An 18437-nucleotide genomic window follows, 5' to 3' on the forward strand; every position below is an offset into this window, starting at 1 on the left:
CTCGTGGGAGAAAATATCAAATGTCTTTTTTAAACTACTTTATCATGTTCACTCCCAACTACGCAGCATATTTATTTCCACTAGACCAGGTGTAGGCAGCCTTGGCTCTTTTATGACTCGTGGACTTCAACTCCCAGAATTCCTGAGCCAGGCTCAGGAATTCTGGGAGTTGAAGTCCACGAGTCATAAAAGAGCCAAGGTTGCCTACCCCTGCACTAGACCTATCTACAAGATAATATTGCATTGTTCTCCAGCAGTACACAGGTAGATCAATATTCTAGCATTATCAGAGTTGGGCAAAAGGAAGGCATGATCTTTTTGTCCTCATGCCCTCCATTCAGCAAGCACAGGCTTAAAATCAAATATTGTCAGGTCCTTTAAGTATCTCTTCCACATCATCTTTTCACCATGAGGCAATGCTTCCCTAATGAATGTTAATGGCAAGTTAACAAGGTTGGTGATTTTAATTTGTAGATTAGTGCTCTGGAGACAGCTTGCCCTATTGCCTGAAATTAATAAGACAGTAATTAGTTACAGGCTGAAGACTTTTGGTACTAATAGAAGAGAATATTTGTAGCTCAGGGTTGAACTGTGGAGTATCTCAGTTTTTGTTGTTTTCTTGCAGATATTTCATTACCCAACTAGGTAACATCAGTACTAGAAGAGAGTGAGACTTCCCTCTATTTACACACAAGACTTTTGTCTATTAATTGGCTCTAGCATATCTTGCAATTAAAAAACGGATGCTGGAAAAGGTAACTTCATACATGTGTAGGTCTAAAATAAATACTTCATTTTCACTATAACTTTCCAGTTTTTCTCAATTTTGTTGTGGATGCCAAGAAAGTTAAAACTGTGTTCCACCCACCCATTTGTCCAATTTTCCATATCCTTTCTCTCTTCAGATATCTGATAACCTTATTTACACTTCAGTGGTCTTGTAGATAAGTTGAAGGCCATCAGTTTAACCGTGCATAAAGACAGATCATATTAAATATCTGTTTGGCTATCAGTGCTGTATCTCTCTTGCTGTAAAAGTCAGTACATAACTATTGCCATTCCACTGCATCCTAAACTTGCATCTTGAGGCAGCCGTCTCATAATGCCTATTGGCAATTTAATATTGTTCTCATATTGCACTTGTACTGAAAGCAAATTCTTTCATGCCTTCATATTTTAATGGCAACTCTATTTTGGGTGTCTCTTCTGAATCTAAGACTGGAATAATAATTATCTGATCATGAGGCTGCCTTAGAAATGGAGTCCTTCACAAATAACTTCCTAGTTTCCGACTCCCCCAGTGGCTGTAAAATGTTGGTATTATTATGAAGGCATTATCCAGGAAGGTTGCTTTGTGATACTAATATTTAATACAATTCTATATTAAAATTATAGTTGAATTCAAATAAATTTATTTTGAGAAAATGTGAGACATCTGTGTTTCTTTTTTGCTATAATCCTTTTTTAAAATTACAAATCACTCCTTCCTACTCCAGTGTGATGCTCTCCTGAAAATGTCTCTTACACTGCAGTGAAGTTTTAAAACATTCTAGAAGATGACAGCAGCAAAACAGTTCCACATGGCCATATTAACATATCCATTGTCAGCAGCAGCTGAAATTGAAGCAGATGTTATGTTTTCTCAACACAAACTATTTTATGTAGAGAAGAAAAACTTAATGTCAATTGTCACATGGACTGAGAATTCTGGCATCTAATTCAGGTTTAGGATGGGGAAGGCTGAGCTATAGTCATATACATGCTGAAGGACATGCAAACAATGCCTTGCCTCACCAGGAAGAAGCATCTGGCTGATTTTATATGGGCTTGGAAACTAATTGGGGTCAGGCCTGTTTAGTATTTGGATCATCAGGAAAAACCAGACTAGGAGAAACAACTCTCAGAAGAAGAAAGCAGTAAATCATTTCTGTACTGTTGCCAAGAAAATGACACAGCCATGTCCATAAAGCCACCAGGAGTGCAACTTTATCCAAAAGCAATATTTAAAGAAAGTAATGTGCTATTCAGCAACCACATTATGAAACTATCACCTAAGTAATATCCAAGGCAAAAAATCACCAATCTCTCTAGCAGTACTGGGAAAAGTAGAGCCTCCATTCTACAGTACCATATTTCTATTGTATTGATCGCAGTGCTGCAACTCTCTGCCTGAATGACTCAGCTCTGCTTTGTGTTAAGTAGACAGAAAGGATTGCCAGCAACAATAAATAGAAGAAGTCAAAATATGAAGGATGGTGGATGTGGGGTTGGGATCTTTGCCCCATCCTGTTTACTACCTTTATCTTACAGATTTTGATCCCTCTATGGACATCACTACAAACAGTTCTTAACTTCTTAGCCCGTTGTCCCGTTGCCTGGAAGCGGTTTGGGTCTGGATGGGGAGGAACAGACTTCAACTCAACCCCGACAAGACCGAGTGGCTTTGCATACCTTCATCCCGGGTCTATTCGGATATTCCATCTCTTTCTATGGGGGATGAATTATTACCCCCCGTAGATAGGGCTCGCAACTTGGGAGTCCTCCTAGATTCGCGGCTCACCTTGGAAGATCACATGGTGGCTGTGACTAGGGGGGCTTTCACCCAGGTTCGCCTGGTGCGCCAGTTGCGGCCCTATCTAAGCCGGGATGATTTATGCACGGTCACTCACGCGCTCGTGACCTCTCGTCTAGACTACTGCAACGCTCTCTACATGGGGCTTCCCTTGAGGACCACCCGGAGGCTCCAACTGGTACAGAATGCAGCCGCGAGAGTTGTGTTGGGAGTCTCCCGATACTCCCATGTTACACCTCTGCTCCGTGAGCTGCATTGGTTGCCAGTTGTCTTCCGGGTGAGATTCAAGGTGCTAGTAATGGTGTTCAATGCCCTCCATGGCATGGGGCCGGAGTACCTGAGGGAACATCTGCTGCCGGCATCAAGCTCCCTGCGCCCTGTGCATTCCCACAGAGAGGGCCTCCTCAGGGTGCCACCGGTCAGAGAATGCCGACTGGTGGCCCCCAGGGGGAGATCCTTCTCTGTGGGCGCCCCGGAGCTATGGAACCAGTTACCGGTTGAGCTCCGGACGGCGCCCGATCTGCGCTCCTTTCGCCGCGATCTGAAAACATACTTGTTCGAGCAAGCCGGCCTGGCCTGAGGGGGGATTGGTGGGGTTTTTTATTATTTTTATTGGGGGTTTTTTACTATGTATCAATTGTATTTTAATCGGGCATGCATTTAATTATCTTTTAGTTTTTGTAAATTTTCTGTGTTTTATTCTTGCCCTGTACACCGCCCTGAGTCCTCCGGGAGAAGGGCGGTATAGAAATATTAATAAATTAAATTAAATTAAAATTAAATTAGCTCATTAGTATTGATTATTTCATGACCATTGCTTGATTTAATTTTTCACAAGGTGTTGGAAATAGAAATAATGCAAAATGTTTTGAAGTATACAGGTAGTCCTTGACTTACAACCAATTGTTTAGTGATCATTGAAAGTTACAACACTGAAAAAAGTGACTTATGACAATTTTTTACACTACTGCTGCAGCATTTCCATGGTCATGTGATGCAAATTCTGGCATGTATTTATGACAGTTGTACTATCAGGGTCATGTGATCACCATTTGTAACCTTCCCATCTGGCTTCCGACAAGCAAAGTCAATGGGGGAAGCCAGATTCACATAAATAACTGCATGATTCACTTGACAACTGTGGCAAAAATGTTATAAAATGGGGCAAAACTCACTTAATAACTGCCTTACTCAGCAATGGAAATTTTGGGCTCAATTGTGGTCGTAGGTTGAGGACTACTTATTTTGAAGAAAATCGAAGGCAACAAGCAACTTCACAGTGATAGATAGATAAAAAATGAAGTTATAATTATAAATTTAAGATAAAAGAGACAATATTTTAAAAAGCAATGATTTATTGTCCTCCTGCAGCCTTCACAGCTGTACATGTATTGACAATTCTCAACAACTCTACACAACTAGACTAGAATTGTGGTTCTACATACAGTATCTGTAGTGTTAGGATGCAGAAGGTTGTTCCATTCACTAACATTATCCAAAAACTACTATACTGTAAAAAGCACAAGCCATGATCTTGTTCTATCTTTATTGTATTCTCACCAAGAGAGAAGATTTCCTCATCTGCAAAGTATTTAAAACATCTTAAAACATGGGTGTCAAACTTGCCACGTCATGTGACATATTGCGACATATCGTGACTCTTTTTGCATTGCCAGCAATGGGATGGGTGAAGCTTCGGTATGATGAAACCGGCCCATGGGCTGGCAGTTTGACTCTCCTGTCTTAAAAGTTTTATAAACCTAGCATAGAATTCTACACTTGATCATTCAAAAGTAATTTTTACTTAATTCATGACAAATTTCATGGTAAGTGAATATGGGTTCGTAATAAAATGTTAGTGAAGTATAAGCTTTTAAGAAGTACAGCCCATTTCCACTGATTTAATTTTATTATCAAATTCAGATACCCAGAAAGCATAACTTGCGTACTAATGCTACCCCATGTGTTGTTGTTGTTAGTTGCGAAGTCGTGTCCGACCCATCGGGACCCCATGAACAACGTTCCTCCAGGCCTTCCTGTCCTCTACCATCTTCTGGAGTCCATTTAAGCTCACGCCTACTGCTTCAGTGACTCCATCCAGCCACTTCATTCTCTGTCGTCCCCTTCTCCTATTGCCCTCAATCTTTCCCAGCATTAGGCTCTTCTCCAGTGAGTCTTTCCTTCTCATTAGGTGACCAAAGTATTTGAGTTTCAACTTCAGGATCTAGCCTTTTAAAGAGCAGTCAGGGTTGATCTCCTCTAGGACTGAACGGTTTGATCGCCTTGCAGTCCAAGGGACTCGCAGGAGTCTTCTCCAGCACCAAAGTTCAAAGGCCTCAATTCTTTGGCGCTCAGCCTTTCTTATGGTCCAACTTTCACAGCCATACATTGCAACTGGGAAAACCATGGCCTTGACTATACACACTTTTGTTGGCAGGTGATATCTCTGCTTTTTATTATGCTGTCTAGGTTTGCCATAGCTTTCCTCCCCAGGAGCAAGCGTCTTTTAATTTCTTGGCTGCATTCCCCATCTGCAGTGATCTTGGAGCCCAAAGAAAATAAAATCAGTCACTATCTCCATTTCTTCCCCATCTATTTGCCAGGAATTGAGAGGACTGGATACCATGATCTTGGTTTCCTTAATGTTGAGTTTCAAGCCCACTTTTGCACTTTCCTTCTTCACCCGCATCAAGAGGCTCTTTAATTCCTCTTCACTTTCTGCCATTAGAGTGGTATCATCTGCATATCTTAGGTTGTTGATATTTCTCCTGGCAATCTTAATTCCAACTTTTGATTCATCTAGCCCTGCCTTTCTCATGATGTGCTCTGTATATAAGTTAAACAGGCAGGGTGACAGTATACAGCCTTGCCGGACTCCTTTCCCAATTTTGAACCAATCAGTGGTTCTGTGTCCAGTTCTCACTGTTGCTTCTTGACCCACATATAGGTTTCTCAAGAGACAAATAAGATGCTCTGGTACTCCCATCTCTTTAAGAACTTGCCACAATTTGTTGTGATCCACACAATCAAAGGCTTTAGCATAGTCAATGAAGCAGAAGTAGATGTTTTTCTGGAACTCCCTAGCTTTCTCCATGATCCAGCATATGTTGGCAATTTGATCTCTAGTTCTTCTGCCTCTTCGAAATCCTGCCTGTACTTCTGGTAGTTCTCGATCCACATACTGCTGGAGTCTAGCTTGTAGGATTTTAAGCATAACTTGACTAGCATGTGAAATGAGTGCAATGGTGCGATAGTTTGAACATTCTTTGGCACTGCCTTTCTTTGGAATTGGAATGTAAACTGATCTTTTCCAATCCTGTGGCCACTGTTGAGTTTTCCAAATTTGCTGGCAAATTGAGTGTAGCACTTTTACTGCATCTTTTAAAATTTTAAATAGCTCAGCTCGAATACTGTCACCTCCATTAGCTTTGTTGTTTCACTTCACATTCTAGGATATTTGGCTTGGGGTCAGTGACCACCCCATCGTGGTTATCTGGGATGTTACACTCGTTCTTGTATAGTTCTTCTGTGTAGTTTTGCCACCTCTTCTTAATCTCTTCTGCCTCTGTTAGGTCCCTGCCATTTTGGTCCTTTATCATGCCCATCTTTGCATGAAATGTTCCCTTCATATCTCCAATTTTCTTGAAGAGATCTCTGGTCCTCCCTATTGTTTTCTTCTATTTCTTTGCACTGCTCATTTAAGAAGGCATTCTTATCTCTTCTAGCTATTCTCTGGAATTCTGCATTCAATTGGGTGTATCTTTCTTTTTCTCCCTTGCCTTTCGCTTCCCTTCTTTCCTCAGCTATTTGTAAAGCTTCCTCAGACAGCCATTTTGCTTTCTTGCATTTCTTTTTCTTTGGGATGGTTTTAGTTGCTACCTCTTGTACAATGTTGCAAACCTCCATCCATAATTCTTCAGGCACTCTGTCTATAAGATCTAATTCCTTAAATCTATTTGTCACCTCTACTGTGTATTCATCAGGGATATGATTTAGTTCATATCTGAATGGCTTAGTGCTTTTCCCTACTTTCTTCAATTTAAGCCTAAATTTTGCAACGAGAAGCTCATGATCTGAGCCACAGTCAGCTCCTGGTCTTCTTTTTACTGACTGTATAGAGCCTCTCCATCTTTGGCTGCAGAGCACATAGTCATTCTGATTTCTGTGTTGGCTGTTTAGTGATGTCCACATGTAGAGCCATCTCTTGGGTTGTTGGAAAAGAGCGTTTGCTATGACCATCGTATTCTCTTGACAAAATTCTATCAGTCTGTGCCCTGCTTCATTTTGTACTCCAAGGCCAAACTTGCCTGTTATTCCAGTTATCTTTTGGCTTCCTACTTTAGCATTCCAATCCCCCATAATGATAAGGACATCATTTTTTGGTGTTAATTCTATAAGGTGCTGTAGGGCTTCATAGAACCGGTCAATGTCATCCTCTTCAACAACAGTGGTTGGAGCATAGACTTGGACTACTGTAATATTGAATGGTTTGCCTTGGATTCACACTGAGATCGTTCTGTCATTTTGGGGATTGTACCCTAGTATTGCTTTTCCTACTCCATTTCTTCTGAGGGATTCTTGCCCACAGTAGTATACCTGATGGTCATCCGAATTAAATTCACCCATTCCTGTCCATTTTAGTTCGCTGATTCCTAAGATGTCGATGTTCAGTCTTGTCATCTCTTGTTTAACCACGTCCAGCTTGCCTTGATTCATGGGTCTTACATTCCAGGTTCCTATGGAGAATAGATCTTTACAGCATCAGACTTTCCTTTCACCACCAGATGAATCCATAGCTGAGCCCTCTGCTCTTCTCCAGCAGCATATTGGACACCTTCCAGCCCGAGTGGCTCATCTTCCAGCATCATATCTTTTTGTCTTTTGGTACTGTCCATGGGGTGTTCATGGCAAAGATACTGGAGTGGGTTATCATTTCCTTCTCCAGTGGATCACATTTTGTTAGAACTCTCTGCTACGACCTGTCCATCTTGGGTGGCCCTGCACGACATAGCTCATAGCTTCATTGAATTACGCAAGCCCCTTCGCCACTGCAAGGCAGTAATCCATAAAGGGGACCCCATATGTAGAATAGACCTAATGATTTTTGTAAATCAGTTAAAGAACAGATGCCCTGTCAATAATTAAACACAGTAGAGTTGTATTTCTTTTCTAGGAAAAGGTTCTGTTTATTTTCTAATGCATGAACATAAAACTCAGTGTCCTAGCATGTCACCAATATCAATTAGTCTGCATCAACATTCATGGGCCACTCTCACAGAGAGGTAGCCAATGATGTCAGGCTGAAAGGGGTCTATTTCTTGGTATGGTACTATTTTTCCATCCCTACGGACTTCCTGTTATCCTCTTTTTATTTTTTTAGCCTACCATGGATGAGTTCTGATTTGTTCTAAATTCTAAAACAGGTTGTCTCCATATCTTTCCTAACTGTTTGGTCTATGTTTACATATTATAGTAGTATTGCTCTTTTATTCTGGGCTTCTGTTAGGAAGATACAACAATGACACTACAAGGAAATATGCTGGGCAAGACACTTTTTGGAAGCTTGTCCACAATACTGGATGTGCCACTTTCCAACTTATTTCTCCTCTCCTCCCACCTAGCACTGCTTCTCTCTTTTCCTTTACCCGATCGTTTCTGGATGTTCTCCTTCCATTCTTATATCTGACAGGACTGGAATATTAAGCCTGTATTTTGGCAAATAAATCTGAAAACTGCCAACCATTTCAGCCATTGAGTATTTTTAATGGCTCTGAATTTAGAGGACTTTTGCATTGTGGGTCCTAGGATATTCATCTATGGTCCAACAGGTCACAAAACAGACTTAAATTAAATGAAATCTGTCATTGATTTTCAGACTCTGTCCAAGTTTTCCCAAACTAATTTGGAGATGCTAAGGATGGACCTTGCAGATGCCTAGAATTTCTATTTTACAATTGCACAATTGTAAAAGTTAAGAAATTGACTTACACTCTACCTTCCAGGATAGGAAAGCTTCAAGCGTATCAAATATATTTTTATGTTAGACCCTCCAGCCAAAACCAGTTATAGAACACTATCTACTTGGAATTGAAGAACAGGCAGGTAGGTCTCAACACAAGCATGTGTTTTATTGCGTTGTACTATCATTGACTTGAGCTCACACTTTTTTCCACATAAAATTAGTTTTTAGGACCCAGTTATTGTCCCCCTCCCCCAGGGAATTTTGTGTGGAAAATATTCCTTGCTGATTTCACATATAGAATTAACCACTTGTTAAATGGTTCAGTAAATTATAGTCGATCTAGTTTACACACAATATAATTACCTCAAATTAGCCATTACAATTTTAGTCTAGCGTATTCTAATAATCGAACTTATTTGTATATGCCTGTGTGTTATGTATACCAAAAAGCTGAATTCAGTAAACTACTGTTAACTTTATCATGAATTAGTATCTTATGCGACTATAACCATAGTTTTCTATTATTACTGTCAAATAACTGGAAATGAGAAACTTCATTGGTGTACTAGAACTACCCAGAAACTTACTGGCACAGTTTATTTTTTGAAGTTGTCCAGAGTTTCAGGTAGGAATCATTCCCGGTCCTATCCGATGACACCCGTGATTGAATTGTTCTATTTTCACACAACATACCCTGCAAAACACAGACTATGATTCTGAAAGAAGAAAGGAAGGAAAGTTTGCTTTGATAAACTATGAAAAGGAAACCAATCGCAAAGATTCCTGTGCTAACAAGCTATCATTACCAATTGGACAGCCTTCTCTTCCGAACTACATTTCCCAATGTCCTTTGGTAGATCTTGAGACGTTCCCGGAAGTTGTTCCGAGAATCCGTCTATGTCAGAGAGATCCGATGTCCTCTATTTGGTAAGCTTTTCTGCGTTATTTCTTTTCCCCGGATCAGGCTCTTGGCTGTCTGGCCATGTCCTCTTGTCCTTTCGCAAAAGTTGCGCCCCGATATAGAAATTTTAGCTTATGCCGTTTAAATAGTGTAGAACTGGTTATCTGGTATTCTCCACGTGTTGACTGCAACTTCTACTCTTCTCATCCGAATCTCCCGTTCTTTGGGACTCCTAGTCCAACACTGTTTCCCACTCAGAGTCGCTGGAAATCGAGCGGCATATACATTAAATAAATTATTAGTTAGCCTCACATTTGGTGGCTAGTTTATTTTTTTTTTACCCTGAATGATTGGTAAATACCAGAATCAGGTAAAATCAGTAAAATGAGACCAATAGGTCCTAGCAGACAGTTCTTATTTCTGCTTTCCCTGCTGTTTAAGCCAATTTATTACAAAAGCTTGAAGACTAATTGCATCGGAATTTACGATATAGCTTATTATCGTAGACTTCATTGAATTTAAGTATCAATGGAGAATTTAAATATCATTTTAAGTAAAATACTATTACAAGCCTATAATTCATGTTATACCTGTTTGTGAATTTAATGGTTTAATTCTAGACCAGTTCATAGTGTTTCATTTCACAGCTCAAGACACAACTATGTTAGAGACTGCCTTTTCTAGTATGAATTTACCCAAGTTCCAAAACAGTGATAAACCTGCTTTCCAGACAGCACTCACTTATAAGATTTAATTGATCCAGTCATTGTGACCACCTGTTAGCAAGATTGGGAATGACACAGGTTTTTCACTTCTGCCTTGAGATCTTTCACTGAGAATTTCAAATGATACTAAATGGATGGCAATAAGAGTCAGGATTTTCACATTTCCCACAGATACTGTGTGGAACTACCTTCCTAAAATATTTGTCTAATGATGCTTCTTTCTCTTTTCAGTGTTGGCTTAAAATATTGTTTTGAACAAATTTTTGTCTGTTTTAAAATAAAGTAACATTTTTACTTTTATTATTTGATAATACATTAATAACATTAGTTTGTTTAAATCACTTTAAAAGCCCTACTGGAATAAAGATGCAGAGAGCTAGTTGTGTAGTGGCTAAATACTGGACTGTTAACAGATCTAGCTTCTAGTCCTTCCCTAGGGCATAGCAACCAGCTGAATGATTTTGGGCAGTCATCTCTGAGCCTAATTAACAATGACAAATTGGCTGAAAAACAAAACTATGTCACACCATGCATGTGTCACACCAAGAACTAGGCAAGCGCAATGTAAACCAAGTGCACCCTGCAAATAACTGGGACAAATACTAAGAACAACAAAGATGAATGTGCAGGAATTGGGGGTGGGTGGTGGAAATAAGTTGAAAAGTAATCAAGTTGTGTTAATTCTGCTTAGTTTGGGGGCTGGTGAAAGACTAGGGATTTGAGCACTAGTTTAAAGCCACACCATGGCAGCAATAGCTATTGCATTCAAGTAAAATTTTCATAGGGACGCGGTGGCTCAGTGGGTTAGGACGCTGAGCCTGTCGATCAGAAGGTCGGCAGTTTGGCGGGTCGAATCCTGAGTGCCGCGTAACAGAGTGAGCGCCTGTACTCGTCCTAGCTTCTGCCAACCTAGCAGTTCGAAAGCACGTAAAAATGCAAGTAGAAAAATAGGGACCACAACGGTGGGAAGGTAACAGCGTTCCGTGCACCTTTGGCATCTAGTCATGCCGGCCACATGACCACGGAGACATCCTCGGACAAGCTCTGGCTCTTCGGCTTTGAAACGGAGATGAGCACCGGCCCCTAGAGTCAGAAATGACTAGCACGCATGTGCGGGGGAACCTTTACCTTTACCTTAAAATTTTGATAAAGAACAGATCTGTTATTAATACTTTCTGCCTATTATTTTCTTTTTTTAACTTTCCTTTCATAGTTTGGTGTAGTAATTAAGATACTGGCCTTGAAAAGGGAGAGGGTGTCCCATTTTAGCCAGGAGCGCCGATTTGGTGACTTTGGGCCAGTCATTCTTTCTCAGCCCAAGTGCAATCACGTAGGGTCATTATTGTGGGGAAAATAGGAGGTGGAAGGAGTACTGTATTAGTACCGCTTTGAATTATTTATAAAAATAAAGGTAGGATAAAAATAGTTTTAATATTTTTAATAATTATTATATAATGGTTTCAGATAATGACTGTTATATTACTGTTTTAGTGGATTCTTGTATGCACACAGAGTCACTTTTCATGAGATGAGCAGCTATATAAATTTGATTACTAAATAAAAGTTAAATTTATATGGTAGGCACAAATACTGCTATATGAAATGAGGGATAATAACTTTTGGCTAAATAGAACTGTTTAAAAACTAAATTTTTGTTGTTGTTAGTTGCGAAGTCGTGTCCAACTCATCGCGACCCCATGGACAATGTTCCTCCAGGCCTTCCTGACCTCTACCATCTTCTGGAGTCCATTTAAGCTCACGCCTACTGCTTCAGTGACTCCATCCAGCCACCTCATTCTTTGTTGTCCCCTTCTCTTGCCCTCAACCTTTCCCAGCATTAGGCTCTTCTCCAGTGAGTCCTTCCTTCTCATAAGGTGGCCAAAGTATTTGAGTTTCAAAAGACTAAATAGAACTGTTTAAAATTAAGGGAAAAGAACAGGTCTTGCATGGTTTATATAACTTTTGGTTTCTCCTTATTTCTGCAATATCCTAATTCTACCTTGGAAATATGCAGCTTTCAAGCAATGCTTTTTAACCATAGGAATTTCCAGGTATGTGGACTTCAGATTCAGAATTCCACAATCAATATTGCCATTGATAGTAATTCTGGAAACTGGAGACCACATACCTGGAAATTTTGAAGGTTGGTTCAGAGGACTATGACTAATGAAGTCATAATCACTAAAGACTATGAGTATGAAGAAGTTCCCATCTATGGAATTAAAATAATAAATTATCAGGCAATGATCAGACTTTGTATTGTTAACTGCTCCATGGTAATGTATGGAACTGCTATTGAAACGCTGGAGAAATTGACTTGTTATTGACTTAACATATTTAAGCTAATGAGCTGTCTTTCAAACAGGAATGAAACCTGAATTTATTTCTTCAGTTTCTACTCTTTAACCTGCTACCATGGCCACAGCCTCAAGGAAGTCTATTTTATATTTGGCAACTTTCATCAGGAAGCCTTTGCTAACTGGTAAGCATTGTGCATTCTCTGTGTTACTAGCTAATTGGATACCAGAATACTGCATCTTTATGGGCAGGAGAATAGTGACCTTACATTTACAAATCAACAGCCCATTTCAATCTTTCTGAAAAATGAACATTAGGTAAGATATTGGCCATCTGATAATCCTCCATGTGGTGGCCTTTCTTTGCTTAAGAGACAAGGACGTTGCCTTCATAAAGCTGTGTTACTTGACTAGGATACGAAAAGAAAGAATTGACTTTAATGTAAATTTGATTAAGCCCTTTTCTGTATAGTAGTAGTATTCAGTTTATGCAAGAAAAAACAGTTCTACTATTTTTCTGATCTTTGCTTAGTTGTCAGTGTCTTTACAGGTAGTCCTTGACTTATGACCATTGATTTAACAACTGTTTGAAGTTATGACAGTACTAAAAAGGACTTACAACCAGTCCATCACAATCTCCCTGTGGTCACATGATCAACATTTGGGCATTTGGCAACTGGCACATTTTTATGAGGCTTTCAGTGTCCCATGGTTACACAATTACGGGATTTCCACAAGTAAAATCAATAGGAGAAAGCCAGATTTGCTTAATGACTGTGTGATTCTCTAAATGACCACAGGTAAAAAGGTAAAATTAACTATGATTCATTTATCAAACACTTTGCTTAGTGACAAAATTTCCAGTCCTAATTGTGATTGTAAGTTGAGGACTACTTATATTCATGGATAAGGAAATATAATGGCATTTTGGGTGATAAGTATAAAGTCCCAGGACTACATCAGTAAAGAAGAACAAATAATGCAGCTTCAGTGGGAGCTGTAGGTAGCAGATGAGCAGAAAAAGAGCCTTGTTGGTCTTTCTTTTTTTCCAAATATAGAGCTCAGTACTAATGAGTGCTATTGAATGACATACACTTAGATTCCCAACGTGTGTCATTTGTGTAGTCTTGCCTTAAATGTCCATGAACATTTAGATCCCTTCCCCACCTCACCCCTTTTTCTGTATGTTCTAAATCAACCCTCCTCGGCTTGATGTCTCCAGTTCCCATTATTCCAAGGTACCAAAGCTGAGGATTATGAGAATTCCAATCCAAAATATCGGAGAACACCAAGTTGGATAAAACTGCCCTATAGAAGTCCTTTTTCCTTCGAAGCTGTAATTTGATTTACAATTTTTGTATAGTGAAACAACTGGATTTATGCCAGAATTAAAGCCCCTAAATTTATCACCAACTCCTAGATTAGCACTACAATGTATAATCTTTGTGGTATTTTCATTCCCATAGTGTTAAAAGAGATTGACAATCTAGTGTATAATACTGTTTAGCTCCTGTATCTGCAGATGCAGCCGTATTTCATGCCTGCCCCAAATCTACATATTCACCACTTCCTGATGATTATAACTGGTAAGTATTAACTATTCTACATGTTATCACTATTAATTTACAAAGACTGTTACATGCTAACATTTGTAATGAATGGGCTGGTAATTGAGTATCATAAATGTGCCATCACAATATCCCCAGTACACTGCAACTCCCTTGTCTTATGTGTGGGTTAAAGACAAATGCAAAAACTGCTGTGTGCCTTTGCTTTAAATTAGCCAGCCTGATACATTGATTAAGTTTAATTAATAATATATATTACTTTAATTTCTAAACAGATAAGAATAGCAGCTTTTTCATAAAGGTTATTTGAATTGTGAAATAACTATTCACTAGTACTGCAAATCCTGCAGAAGTTATTCATAATATGTGGAAGAGCATAAAAAGCACCTGTGTTTTTTGGTTCTCTAAACTGCTTCCAGCTGTTTCTATATGTATATAGTTCTTTAATTATGAAAGAGAGGTGCTATATGCAATGTTTCTAGAAGTTGGTTTACAAAGAAATTGTCTAGCCTTTCTGCAAATTTATATATTAGGGGCAGAATGTAAGCAGATCTGATAGAGCCAGTATGATCCATTTTTCAAGCTAACATACTATTATTATATCCCCTGAACCGAAATATATATTATTCTGAGGCAACTCAGGATGTTGGGAAAAATTGGCTAGAAAACTGACACAAGTGCCAAAAAATCTTGAATAATCCTTCACATGTTTTATACAATGTTTGATCTCCATTTTTCGTTGTATTACTGTAGAAGTACTTTCACTAATTACTTTTCAACAAAAATATTGAATCTTCTTGTGTTATTTCCATTATATTGTGGGGTACACAATTTTTCATTTCACTCACCACTTCAGTCTGCAGCATCAGCAAGGCATTTGCCTATGGCTGTCATGTCTTCATGCAGGCATTTCATCCATCCAACATAAATATTGAATATGAGTGTTTAAACATTTGTTATCTTGTCTTTAGAGTACAAATAGCATTTATGTATGTACATGTTTAGCTCCTATGCAGTTTATGTATTGCATGCTTGCTTGATTTTTAAAATTAAAATATGTTATTGAATGTATTTTGGCAACTTCTAGTCTTGTGTATTTTAGTTAAATATTTTACAGCTTATGGGTATCATTCAAAATAATTACTGTTTAATCTATTTTCCTTAAATTTTCATTAAAGTATTATCTCCAATGCCATCTTTTTTAAAAATGTTAGGAATATTGACATCTGCTTTATTTTTTAGCAAAGTTGAACTTGCTATGACGTCAGATGGAAAGACAATTGTTTGCTATCACCCTTCAGTGGACATTCCATATGAGCACACAAAAGTAAGTTACTGAAAATTGCATCTTCCTGAAATTTGTTACTAGTAATCTTCCTCATATATATGTTGCTGGGTGTTATCCCTTAATAAGAACGTGATTTACAAGATAAGATCATAAAAGGTAAATACAGGGGGTAGCAGAATTACATTAATGGATGTCCTCAGATACTTTGAGTTACCTTCAAATAAAGGATATAAATACATTCAGGTCACACAGTGGGAAAATGATGCTCTGGAATTGGTAATATCGGTACTATTTAAAAGAAGGATAGTATTGGCTTTAATCTTAAATATTGTGTAAGATCATTTTAAAAGGTGCAAATGCTTTCATTGATTATGGATTACCCTGAGTACAGTTGTAAATGATAAGTTGTAGTTTGTTCCCTCTTTAAAGTTTGGAGTCAGTGATTCTAACATTGATTGGAATAACATTTGAAGAATAATATTTTTATTTCATACACAATTATCTTATGAATTCAGTGCCACAAAATATGTAATTATTGACTTCCATAGATTAAAGGGAGTAGGCAAAGAGAATAAGCAAGTCTTCCAGATTTAAAAGCAGCATATTATGGCTGCCCATTGTTGGAAACAGGATGCTAGGTTAGCTATATACACTAAGAAAAATCTTATAAAAAGCCCTTCTAGTAAGGTCTTACTAGAAAAGCTTTTTACAAAACTTTTCTTGGTGAATATTAGTGCTAATAATTTTGCTGTCTTGTATTCCTAGCTTCTGTTAACTGTACTACAGTCAAATAGTGCCAGCTCACCTGGATGTGTAGTGTTAGTAAATGGAATCTCTTTGGAGAAATAGACTTTTAGTTTTATCTCGTAATTTGTATGACATATACTTTGACAGCCCATTCCACAACTAGACCCAGTGACGTATAAAGAAGAAACACATGAACAAGTCCTGAAATCTAAATTAGAAGAAACAGAAGTCTACAAGAATGAGCCCACAATTGAGACACTTAGTAAAATGTTTTACACAACCAAACATCGCTGGTATCCTGTGGGACAGTAAGTATTTATGAAGGTATCAATTGTAGAATCAAAATGGAATGGGATTACAATACTTCAGGTTCTTTCCTGGTGCATAACTCAGTTGAAAATGCATCACAGGTTTGGTCTGCATTTTACTGACTGATTAGGATTCAAGGATTCAACCCTTAGGTTTATACATGCTTTGAAAATGATAGAGAAGAAGTGTTTGGAATTTGCATACAGTAAGCAGAGCAATTCTCTGCTATTCATTAAGGCAGGCAGATTTTTCCCCATCTTTCTGTGTGAGCCTGAAAAAACGACAGCACTCATGCACTTACAGTTCCTCACATTTGTGTCCCTCTGATTACCCTATGGGTACATTAAGGAGGCTGAATGAGTTTCCATGGCTGAGGGTGAATCTGAACTTAGATTTCTGTGGTCTTAGTCCAGCACCTTAACTACTGCACCAAAATTGAAAATAACTGCACATGCATCTTGGATGAAAAGTATGCTACATTGGGTCAAGAAATGTTCTTATCAAATGTCTAAATACTGGAAGAATTTGGGAACATCTTATGCTGAGCGGATATCAGCAATACTTCTAACATTTAGATTCAAGAGTTAATAAACTGTTTTTAGAAATTAAACCATGCCGTTCAAAGATTTTTTTAAAAAAAGGTGCAAAATTATTTGCCACTACTACAGCAGTGTACCTTTCTTTGGATTCAGAAAATCCAGCTACTGTTCAGCATTTTCTAAAATGTAGGAGGACTATGTTGTGCAAATATTTTGCTTTTTTATTTCCAGGTATTGGAACTCTCTTAGGAATGTGATAAGTGAAAAATGTGCATGCAGTTGTGCTTTTCTTCCTAAGAATTACTTTTAACTTCCTTTATAAAGATAAAGCCTTGGTGGAGCAGTGGGCTAATGCCTCCTTAAGTAACAACAGCTGCCTGCAATTAGTGCAGGTTCGCATCCCACCAGGCTCAAGGTTGACTCAGCCTTCCATCCTTCCGAGGTAGGTAAAATGAGGACCCAGATTGTTGGGGGCAATTAAGCTGACTTTGTAATAATGCCGCTTGGGGTGTGTGTGAAAGCCCTAACAAGCAGGCATATACATAGAATGAAGGCTATTGCTAAGCTTGTAAGCCGCCCTGAGTCTTCGGAGAAGGGCGGGATATAAATGGAATTAAAATAAAAAAATAATGTTTTCTAATATAAATATTAATAACATTCCTATTCTCTTAAAAAAATAAGTATTTAAACTATTTGGTGTCTGAGATACAAGCTTAATATATCTTCTGGGGTTCTTTTTTTCATTTAGGTATCACACTCGACGCAAGAAAACCAATACTTCCAAAGACCGATGAAATTACATTTGTTTTTATCATCATGGAAAACCACTTTCTGTAGATGGAGGATTCATTTCTAACTAAAGCCTTGTCAATTTCTCTAGATAATTTATAGAATCTTGGGATTCTGAATTGTAAAATCTAAGGATATGCAAAATAAAAGTTATATTCCCAAATATTGCTAGTTTAGTTGAATTGGTATATGAACCACCAGAGGGCACCACTGTACAAGAATTCAGATTTACTACACTTGGGAAGGGGGGAATATGAGCATATATATGAGTGCATGTTAACAATATGCAGCCAAAACTAGGAATAAAAACTAAATAAATCTAATGTAACATCTCTTTACATGTTGTTCTTGTAGCCCAGGGTCATTTTTAAATCCACTTTCAAACTCTGTCGGGCAGAACTTGTTCCTCCTCCATAACCTCATTTAGGTACAGCCACTCCATAGAGGCAGATGTTTCTGTTGACACTATCAACATCGGAATTCATTATTTGCAAAAAATACCTTCCATATGTTAGAATATTTTCTTCCATTCTGTAATTCTACAGTCAAGTTCATGTCTTCTTTTCATATATAATCATGTTCCCTCATGCCCAATTTTTAAAATTTTATTTATTTTTTTAGAAAATCAGGCATTTTTCCACAGGAAAAATTCTTTATAATTAATTCCAAAATTTTGTTTCAAATTTATCTGGACCCTTAGTCCATTAGTAACTTTCTAATATCAAACTGTAATCACTCTT

The 18437-nt window shown here is 38.2% G+C and overlaps 1 protein-coding gene across 4 annotated transcripts; it reads left to right on the forward strand.

Moving 5' to 3' along the window:
• Positions 1-9407: 9407 nt before the first annotated feature.
• MRPL42 (mitochondrial ribosomal protein L42) lies at positions 9408-18008 on the forward strand. Of its 4 annotated transcripts, none has more exons than XM_083366839.1 (6): positions 9408-9461; positions 12526-12642; positions 13965-14043; positions 15268-15352; positions 16208-16368; positions 17657-18008. In XM_083366839.1, the coding sequence occupies exons 2-6, from the start codon at positions 12576-12578 to the stop codon at positions 17700-17702; spliced, it is 438 nt and encodes a 145-aa protein (XP_083222965.1). In that variant the 5' UTR covers positions 9408-9461; positions 12526-12575; the 3' UTR covers positions 17703-18008. The 4 variants fall into 4 exon arrangements, with proteins under 4 accessions (XP_083222965.1, XP_083222967.1, XP_083222968.1 ...); XM_083366841.1 differs by having other exon boundaries at positions 9417-9461; positions 13980-14043; XM_083366842.1 differs by having other exon boundaries at positions 9443-9461; positions 12553-12642; positions 13980-14043.
• Positions 18009-18437: the final 429 nt, after the last annotated feature.

The sequence above is a fragment of the Vipera ursinii genome, assembly GCF_947247035.1.
Source record: "Vipera ursinii genome assembly, chromosome: 6".
NCBI lineage: Eukaryota > Metazoa > Chordata > Lepidosauria > Squamata > Viperidae > Vipera > Vipera ursinii.

Bases quoted from the DNA above. Each gene is read 5' to 3' on its own strand.
- MRPL42 (XM_083366839.1), top strand. From the start codon at position 12,576: ATGGCCACAGCCTCAAGGAAGTCTATTTTATATTTGGCAACTTTCATC. The intron at 14,044-15,267 runs GTAAGTATTAAC...TTTATTTTTTAG, and splicing joins CTTCCTGATGATTATAACTG to CAAAGTTGAACTTGCTATGA. The intron at 15,353-16,207 runs GTAAGTTACTGA...ATACTTTGACAG, and splicing joins TTCCATATGAGCACACAAAA to CCCATTCCACAACTAGACCC.